This window comes from Mustela erminea, chromosome 18 (assembly GCF_009829155.1).
Source record: "Mustela erminea isolate mMusErm1 chromosome 18, mMusErm1.Pri, whole genome shotgun sequence".
In the NCBI taxonomy this organism is placed as follows: Eukaryota; Metazoa; Chordata; class Mammalia; order Carnivora; family Mustelidae; genus Mustela; species Mustela erminea.
The window spans coordinates 44523174-44533621 of NC_045631.1; the positions used below are offsets into that span (position 1 = coordinate 44523174).

The 10448-nt window shown below is 41.9% G+C and overlaps 1 protein-coding gene across 1 annotated transcript; it reads right to left on the bottom strand.

Moving 5' to 3' along the window:
* Positions 1–48: 48 nt before the first annotated feature.
* RDM1 (RAD52 motif containing 1) lies at positions 49–10072 on the bottom strand. The gene is made up of 7 exons (XM_032320842.1): positions 9938–10072; positions 9382–9561; positions 6658–6780; positions 6087–6255; positions 4568–4666; positions 1889–1974; positions 49–411 (listed from the first exon to the last, which is right to left on the bottom strand). The coding sequence occupies exons 1-7, from the start codon at positions 10049–10051 to the stop codon at positions 310–312; spliced, it is 873 nt and encodes a 290-aa protein (XP_032176733.1). The 5' UTR covers positions 10052–10072; the 3' UTR covers positions 49–309.
* Between the last annotated feature and the right edge of the window lie 376 nt (positions 10073–10448).

Below are 10448 nucleotides of genomic sequence, written 5' to 3' on the forward strand. Positions count from 1 at the left end.
ACTGCGCGCCCCTCCCCCGCCTACGTCCCACCCTTTGTTTACGACACCTTTATTTACGCCACCTTTATTAGCTGGGCGCAGGTGGGCACCGCGCCGGTCCGAGCGAGGCCCTTTTCCAGAATCACCGGGGCTCAAGCCTCCCTTCCCTCTACAAAGGGCAAAGCTACCTCCTGATGCTCACAGCGAGGCAGGATGGCCACGGACTCCAGCAGCTCTGGGCGGGAGGCAGGGGAGACAGGGGAGTGGGGGGAGGGGTGGACAGTTTCCCAAGGAAGCCACAGGACCTGGCATCCTGGGAAATTAAAAATGCTAGTCCAGTTCTGGCGGTTTGAACTCATCCTCTTCAAAGCTTAAGTCCGAGAGACATTCTTCCTCCCCTTGGCCATCCTGCTTCCAAGAAAAGTAGCTGATCTGCAGAATAAACACCAGTTAGGGCAGTAGGGAAGGGTTACATTTTACAGGTTGTTGTTCTAAAATGTTGCCATTTCCTCTAAATTCTCAATACGCATGTCTGAGTATTAAGTCGCCACTGTTAGAAGGAGGCTACCTACCATTGAATCAGTGAGGGCTCCAAAATTTCTATAGGAGGGGTTTTAAGGCAGGGGTAGGGGGGCAGGTAAGGATTTTATTCTGGGAATGAGGGTCTGAAACCAAGAGAATAGCCCTCTATTTACACTGGCAAGGGAAAACTTCCCTCATCCCACTTGACTCAACACAGCCGTCAGTCTAGAAAAAGTACCACCACCACTTTTCAGAGGTCTGACCCTGTATGTGCACATGTTCAAGTTAGCAGGTCAAACAATTTTCTTGAAATAGTGTAACATCCAGTTTACATCCTTCACAGTCCTTTTTATAATCTGTTTTATTTGAGTCCTTGTTTATCGTCCGGCACAAGCCTAGCACGCAAACTATAAGAGAGAAGGCTTTTTATCTTATTCCTACCATCTAACACATAATAATGGTTTTTAAGTGGAACTGATTCCAAGGCCTTATTTAGGAATGGATCTATTGTTACAATCAGATTTCTGAAATCTTCAGTATCAATACGGAATCTCTCTCACATTTCACAAGAAGCTAGAGTTCTTAAAGTGTAAACTTGGATAAGTCTGAAGTTTCCTTGATGAGCTTGATTTAAACTGAATTAAAATAATTATTTTGCACCAAAAAAAAAAAAAAAAAAAGCCTTCAAATACTTTTTTCAGAAAGTAACCATCTTTTCTTTCTCCACTCTCTTCCCTTCAAAACAAACAAACTTTGCAACTTTGGAGTGAGTTAAATAATCAGAAATCTGGCCCCCAATTAAGTTTTCAATGACATGAAACCCATCCTTTGCTCCTTTTTTTTTTTTTTTTTTTTTGACATTCTATATGCAGCACATTTATAGCTTCTTTTAGAAATTACCTTGGCAACTTAATCCCTAATTCAGGGCATGATATAAGTGATTGACAGAAAAATTCTTCAGCAAAATATTTCATAAAGATACGTGTAAGATGCTGACATTTGGGTAATACACCTTATTTGAAAGGCTTAATGGTTTTCAAACACTGTAGCATAATCTCACTTAATGCCAGAGTTACCCTGTTCTCAAATTCCTGGGATTCTGTTTGAGGGGAACTCTAAAAGGCTGTGTCCTCTCCCATGTCTACAAGGGCAGAAGTATTCTGATGCAATTTGCTCGCCAAATTTCAAAGAAAGGGTCAGAGCCAAGAGTGAGGACTTCAAGGAAAGCCTCAGAAATTCCCATGCACTCAAAAGCAGTTTCAGAGTTTTACATTTCCCAAAGGATGAAAAAGCTAAGTGTACTTGTCAAAGTCTTCCAATTCCTGCCAGTTGCTTTAAATTATGGCTACCCTGGCTATGGAATCCCCAAGCTGTAAACTCCACATACTTGAATTAAATCCTGTAGCTCCTCTTCGGTTCTGGCATCTGTAATCTCTTCACAGGGTCTATATTCCACAGCTATTTTACCACTTTCTGAAATAAAGTTAACAAGGATCAGATCAAAATTTTTCTTGTTCTAAAACTTGTTGTATATGATAGCATCCAAAAATTAGATAGTCTTTTGATTTTTTAAAAGTACTTTATTTTATTTATATTATTTATTATATTTATTTAAGAGAGAGTGCACAAGCAGGGGAACAGCAGAGGGTGAGGGAGAAGCAGGGAACATGCTGAGCAGGGAGCCCGATGTGGGGCTCAATCCCAGGACCTGGAGATCGAGGCAGACCTTAATGGGCTGAGCCACTCAGGTGCCCTGTAGACATTCTTTTAATTTCTAAAAGCAGAAAATAAAAGCATTTCCCTAGAAGTTTTTTCACCTCACACTTCAGTTTTTATCATAACTTTTTTTCCAGATTTTATTTATTTGGGAGATGGGGGTGGGGAACGGGGGAGGGAGCAGCAGACTCTCCACTGAGCAAGGGAGTCTGACATGGGGCTCAATCCTAAGACTTTGGGATCAGGACCCGAGCTGAAGGCAGACGCTTAACCTACTAATAAGCCACGCAGGCACCCCTATCATAACAATTTGCGGGAAAAAAAAAAAGTTATCAACTGTGTGGTTAAAAAAACTTAATGATCTCAGAGATAGGAACTAAGGAATAATGACACAGGGAGTTAAAACTGTAGGAACAAAAACATTCAATCATAATATGATTAAGCAATAAGACTTTATTTAGGTGGGGGTCAAGGTGAGCTCAAACCCAGAACAGAGACCTCCAGACTATGGCTAATACCTCATATTAGAAACAAGGCAAGTGTCTACTCCCTGGGAACCAAAATCCCACCAGATACAATGAGCAATGCTTTGGAGAAGGAGGCAGGGCATGCACTGGAACACTTTATTGGCAGAAACAGGCCCTTGTACCTTATAGACAATACAATTTCCCTTAAGGCAAACTACAGCTACAAGACTTTTTAGTCTAAGGAATTTTGAATGTGTAGAAGGGATACCAAGCATATTAGGGAGAGGTCAACAACCCAAACACTCAGTTTGGTTCTTAAAATGTTGTCACTCAGAATTGATAGCTAATAACGATTCTACCTAATGACCACGGAAATCAACCTTCCCTGGAAGACTTACCCAGGCTGGAAACTTAAAACCAATCCAGGGTCAACTCTTAGAAGCAAATAAGGCCTCTGAAACTTAGCTAGGATTTCTTAGTCTTTAAGACTCAAGGCTCTGAAGCAGGGGAGCAACTGTTGGGAACTCTCCACTAATTATAAAATTTCCAGAAAAAAAGGCACCTGGGTAGCTCAGTTGGTTGAGTGTTTCGCTTTTGATTTCAGCTCAGGTCATGATCTCAGGGTTGTGAGATCAAGCCCTGCACCAGGTTCCATACTAGGCAAGCAGCCTCCTTAAGATTCTCTCTCTCTACCTCTCCCTCTATTCCTCCTCTGCCTCCCTCTTTTATTTTATTTAAAATAAAATAAGTAAAATAAAATAAATTTCCTCTGAGCACAGCCTGGGTTGATTCTCTCCCTCGACTCCTCCCCTGCCTCCTCTGCCGCCCTCTTTCATTTTATTTAAAATAAAATAAAATACAGTAATATTTTAAAAATAAAATTTCCTTTGAGCATAGCCTGTAGCATTCACACTATTGTAGAACTTAGTAGGGAATACAATCAACACTGTTCAATAGGATGACCACTTACAAGGTTCACAAAAATGTAGATGATCATTACATAAGAATCATGTTTACCCAATGTCAGTGCCAGAATCAAAAAGTAAAGCTGAACTGATTCCAGAATTGATTCTAATAAATTCTCCAACAGGAAAACAATAATGGTAAGAAGTTGGGAGGCCTGGGTGGCTCAGTCAGTTAAGCCGCTACCTTCGGCTCAGGTCATGATCCCAGGGTCCTGGGATCGGGTCCTGCATCCGGCTCCTTGCTCAGCAGGGGAGCCTGCTTCTCTCTCTGCCTCTGTCTGCCACTCTGCCTGTTTGTGTGCGCGCTCTCTCTCTCTCTCTCTCTCTCTGACAAATAAATAAATAAATAAAATCTTTAAAAAATAATAATAAGAAGAAGAACTAAACATATTTTGTCTGCTTACCACATTACCGGGATAGTCCTGAGCTTTTTATATTCATCATCTCATTTACTCTAACAATGTCCCCCATGAGGTAAGCTGAATTATTAACTAAACTAGACTAAATATTATACTAAATACTAATAATTAGACTAAATACATTTAAATTTGACTATAAAACCTAAAACTGCATCAGAAATCTTAAGAGACAGAGTTAGGACTCAACAACAGATGTCCAAAGCTTATAATCACTATACTACTTTGTGTTACGGGCAAACAGTAAAAAAAGAAGACTGGATCAAACATTTTCTGTGTGCAGGCAAGTCGCTGTATATCTATACACTATAGACAATAATATTTCTCTGTCTCAATGTCATTTTTCTCACAAATACTACAAAGAACAAATTTGAGACTGCTGCTTTGAAAGCATTTGGTGAATAAAAGAATACAAAGTGTTTTCATCCCAACTAGCTTTTCAAAATGAGTTTATTTGTGTATGGAAACTGAAGTACCTTGAGGACAATCGAGAAAGTCTTACCTAAAACCACAATCACCAGTTTCTGGAATGCATCTGACACAGCCTTCTGAATAGCAAGCTTCTGGGTGGTTTTCCTTTTCATCAGAAATGATAATGGCCCTAAATCCAACCAAAACAAATGGATTTAATATATATGGCTGAATAACTAATTTTTTAAAAAGATTTTTATTTATTTATTTGTCAGAGAGAGAGAGCACAAGCAGGCAGAGAGGCAGGCAGAGACACAGAGAGAAGCAGGCTCCCCGCTGGACAAAGAGCCTGATGTGGGACTCTATCCCAGGACCCTGGGATCATGACCTGAGCTGAAGGCAGTGGCTCAACCAACTGATCCACCCATGCGTCCCTGAATAACTGATTTTTATGTTATAGGTTTAATAAATCAAAGTGGATCCATGATTCTTAGATCATTATCTTAGCAACAAAGGCAGACACAACACAGGCATTTGGTGGAATGGCTCTGCTGTAGGAATATCCTGGCTGGGCACATTTTTACTGTCCTGATCTATCGCAGAAGTTCCTGAAGTACCAGAAAGGAGATGCAAGCCAAGAAGGTGGCACAAGAGACACCTGGGTGGCTCAGTCAGTTAAGCGTCTGCCTTCGGTTCAGATAACGATCCCAGGGTTCTGGGATGAATCCCACATTGGGCTCCTTGCTCAGCAGGAAACTGGCTTCCCCCTCTGCCTGCTGCTCCCCCTGCTTGCGCTCTTGTGCTCGCTTGCTCTCTCTCTGACAAATAAATAAATAAAATCTTTACAAACAAACAAACAAAAAAGAAGGTAGCACAAATCTCACATTACTCACAGATTTCAAATGGACAAGCTGAAGCTATCTTCCTAGAGGCCCTACTTACTCTCTTGTGCATCAAGCGCAGGAATCACAGAGAAAGATTTGGTGGTTGTGCACATGACCTGCTCTCTTCCTGAGCATCACCCACGGAAACCTGTTCCACTTCATTTGCTAACAGCCCTGCCTCTGCCTTAAAACCCTAAGCCTAAGCGCTATGGACTCTGGGAAAAATCAGTACCAACTGGAATACCTTTTCTAGGAATCTACATTTGACTCTTTACACACCAGCCCTTTTATAGGAGGCAAAGGACTGAACATTTTTGCAAGAATTTATTTAAATCTTTAGATGATTTTGCTGGGATCATTGAAAGCTACAAGAGATCTGTATTTGTAGGACTATTTTAGCACAAGGCAAATTCTTTTTTTTTTTTTTTTTTTTTAAGCACAAGTCAGACTCTTAACCAAAAATGGAAAAAAAACATTATTTCCCTCTTCCTAAACAGGAAAGTCAGCTAGCAGAAAATCAGCTTTAGAATTTTAAAGCTAAAGGTTCTTTTAGGGATTGCCTATGATAAAAACCTGTATTGCAGGGTAGAAAAGCTCTTCCCAGGGCTTTAGTAGCTTAGCAAGAGGAGGGCTTGATGATATATCTAGAAAGATGAGTTTTAGAAAGAAAGAGAGGTTCTACCTCCACCCCATCCACCTCCACCTCCACCCCCTCTATAAACAGACCTTCCTCCAACTTCTCCAAAGGCTCCTCGGCCATGCCGACTCCAGGACTCCTGCACTCAAAGAATGGCAACACCACTTCTAAGGCACAGAAGAATTTCAGGCTCTGCTTCTGAAGTGGTACTGCAGTATCTTCATTTTCTCTTTCTTCGAGGTCAGAAAGATCCTGAAGCTGTTAGGATTTTACATTCAAGGTCCTTCCTAGGATCTCAACGTAGACTTCAAGATGTTTTGTTAATATAAATAAAAACTAAACTCCAGCAAACCCAGCTAACAGTTGAGGTCCTATAGCTTCAAAATCAAGTAAGACTTGCAAATGAATTATTAGATACGGACAACTGCTTTTTGTTTTTGTTTTTGAAATCTATACCCTACAAATACTGGTGAAAATTGCGGACGCCACTACCCAAGTCACTGAGAGTATTATTAATTCTAGGTGGCAGGTCCATGCTCAGGTCCTTCTACTTAGTCCCCCCTCATGTCTCCTACCCACACCCAGGCCTCTCCTCTCCGAAGTCTAGGGTTTCAATGTTGAAATGAGTCTGATTAGCCAAAGCAAAGCTATAAAGTGTACCTTGATAATCCTTTTTGACCATCCATTGAAACCAAAATAATAATTTGCCAATTCTTGGCACTGGGAGCTGTTTAGGGCAAGGGCCTGATATTGAACCGCTTTATGTCTCGTGCCAAGACGAACCTAAAGACATAAGAGAGAGACCGAAAAATATCACAACTTGCCACAGAGGCTTATTTTGGATACACCTGAGATTGACCAACACCTATTTCAGAGACTGGCTGTGAAGATTAAAAAGGGAACAAAACTGTAAGCAGTGAGCTCATAGGAAGCCCTAAATGAATGGTATTTACTCTTTTTAAGCTACAGTACTTTTCTGCATCATTTCCAGGGCTCCTGATTGAATTGGAAGATTTTCCTGACCTCTGGTGGTGCGAGTGACAATGAAAGTGACTAAGGAAGCCCTCCAGAAGCAAATTATGTAGGTGAGCAAAGGAAAGACATTGGTTTTGTTGTTCCATTCTGGAGTATATGATCTAAACACCAGACAAGGTAGGCTTGACACAGAGGTAGGACCCTAATCTGCAGCACCCTCCTCCCCAAGTCACTAACCTGTTAGAACAAGGAATATACAGACCTCTATAAACTTTATAAGCAACTAAACAATTAGAGGTTCATTTGCATTAATAAGCTTCTTTGAGAATGCAAACACCTCCAGTGTTAATTCTGAATAACTTAACGCTCTATGGTGAATTTCTTACATCCACTGATTCTGTCTTAAATGTCTATTTCAACTTTAAGCAGGGCGTAGTATAGTTAATATATTCATAAAGACTCAAATGATGCCAATGAAGTCACAGCACTGTTAAGTCTTTATTGATTTGTTCATACATCTTCCTCTATCACTGGTTTGTAAGCTCCTTAAGTGCTTAAAGGAACCATATCTTATTCTTTTCTCATTCCTAAAACCGAGCACATTCTGTTGTTGACTGAGTGAATGAATAAAAGAAAAAGTGATAAGAAATTGAATTTACTTTCTCCAGATAAAGCTGCATGCTGGGAAGGAGAAATGAAGACGAACTTTTAAATGTTGAGTGCTGCATGGGCGGCTAATGGTGAGGTACAGTGGAGCTGTTCTGTATAACAAGGAAGCTTCAGAAGGGCCCCAAGCCTCTGAGTCAGAGAGACTGTTGTTACCTTGGATAAGCTTGCCAGTTCTTGCTGGCAACCATTTTCCTTCATGCTACTGAAAAAAACTCTCAGATGCCCTTAGGTCTTTCCTTGATTTAATTTATTTAAGACATTATTCTTTTTTCTGTATTTATAAAAGGCAAATGACATCAACAACAGCAACAAAAAACCACCCAGGAACTATGCGCAGTTGCCAAAGTCAAAAAGAGTCCCTAAGTAAACTGGATAACAATTTGGGAAAGCAGGGATGGTAACCCAAGGTTCTGTGTTAAATAACGAAATCTAATACGAATGTTCTCTCTTGTCAACTGTATATTGACTTGTAGAACACTTCCTTCATCACTCTCAGTGATGGGCTTTATGCTGTTAAACCTCAAAACCTAAAATTTATGAAATGATCTTAATGTCCAATGAGAGACAAAAACCCCATTACTCACAACTGATACAAAATAGCTGTTTCATAATCTGTAATACCTAAATGGCTCTGTGAACTTTTCACAGGCTAGAAGCAGGCCGGGCCACAGTTTGCAAACTGAAGAATGTCTGACAGGTCTTCTTTTCAATCACAGGGAGTGAAGCCAGGATTGAAGAGGGCGTTAAACAAGTAGGTGGTATACCTAGAGTCACATTTGAGGAGAGTTCTCAGATTGGATGGAGGTTAAGTCAATAAGGAAAGGCATATGCTAAGAATAGACAGCCAAGTCAGTATGGGGTAGCCAGATTAAGAAGCCAGTCAGAGAAGGCTGATGAAGACATACAATTATAAAGGAAAAGGTTTGGAAATCTAAGTCTCACTCACTTATTCAGAGGAAATGACATGGTCCTTGATAAAGAAATGGTGACTGAATTGAGGCACATACTGAAATATAATTCTGGGGCTCTGGGAAAGTAAAAAGGACCTCATGGTTAGTATGGAATGAAGTTCCTGTAGTGCATTAAAGAATGTTTTAATCATTTTCTGGGAACTGAAGGGAATCCCGAACAGGCAGTTTGAGAGTGATGACGAAGAAGCATCCTTTATAATACAACGGATGACAGAGTTTGTCATTTTATTTTTAAATTTTTTAAAGATTTTATTTATTTGAGAGAGAGAGAGGGAGAGAGGGAGAGAGCAAAGAGGGGGAGGGAGAAGCAGATTCCCCGTTGAGCACAGAGCGGGAGGTGGGGCTCGATCCCAAGACCCAGGATCATGACCTGAGCTGAGGGCAGACAGCTTAACCGAATGGACCATCCAGGGGCCCCTAGAGTCTGTCATTTTAAATCCACATAATAGTACATATAAGCAGGACTCTACTTGTGAAGATTTCTTAAATTAAGGGGCAGCATAAAATGACCCGGGATTTAATATCAGTAAGTTGGGGTTTGATTTCCAACTTCCGGTTATCATGAACCTTAAGTAAGTCACTTAACTATACCGAGTTCGAGTTTCTTCGCCGAAAAAAAGAAAACAAAAACTCAGAGAAACCGGGGGATCGCTGTAGCAATGCAACTGAAAGCATTTTGCAAATCGGAGTGTTGCACAAATGCCAGTCTATTACAACGGGATTCAGCACTTTGTACTAGTGGAGTTAGGAATTCCTTATTTGGACCCACCTTCACTGGAGAATTCTGGAAAAGATGCTTCCCGTGGCATGCCTTTTGAGCTCTGTGAGCATCCCTTGCTGAATAAAACTTGATGATGGCATAGAAACCAGGACGGGCCACTGCAGCATTTGGGAAGACTCGGACCGAATACAGAAGGCCAAATTGGGAGAATACTGTGAACAGAGAATGCTGTGGGGTGGTCCCACGGCAAGTAAGTGCATGAAATTTCACGCCCAGAAACAAAAACTGCCCAATCCCTAAACCCTTGGGCACAGGCAATCCCAAGCACTTTTCACTTCATGAATAGGTCTTCCTCTAAAATCCTAAGATTCGAGAAGCATTAGAAGGCAACATATGCTGTCTGTTGAGAGTTACCTCTCAGAAATCTGTTGGGGCTGACAGACTGCGAGGTCCCCTTTAGAACTAAGATTCCTCTCGGCAGAGACTACAAGGCGCGTGAGGTGCTAAGACCAGACTCCAGGGCTCCCAGTCACCGGGTGGGGGGGTAGGGGGTGAGGAGACACACAGCCTTCTCCATCCCTCCCTCCATCCTGGCTCGGCTCACATGCAAGTCCTCGGCCGTGGGTCCAGAACTCAGTTCCCACACCAGCAAGGTTTTGTCACTTTCGGTGGGAACGGCAAAAAACACCAACTCCGCCATCCTACCACCACTGCGCATGCGCGGGTAAGTTCAAGCGGCACTGCGCCTGCGCAAGGCGCGCCCGCGCTTTTTAAATTAAAAAAAAAAAAAGGACTCGTACGAGGGGCGGGGCCAGCTCGGCGGAGAAGGAGCGAGGGCGGTTCCCGGACCTCTCTCTGGCCCCTCCCACTCTGGACGGGTCTCTGAGTCTCTTTTCCCTCCTGCAGCTCCGCCACTTAAAAGTGGTGGGGTGTAGTGCTTCTACTCAAGTGTATTTTTAGGGGAGAGCGCAAAGGGTGAGCTTACAGTATCTTAGGGTGCGAATATCTTTAGAGCAGCCGGCTTCGAAATCCTTAAAAGGTGTTCCCTGATTTTCCTACATAATTTTGGGGTAAGTGTGTTAGTTGGGATGAGAGGATGTGGAATGTTTGGCAGG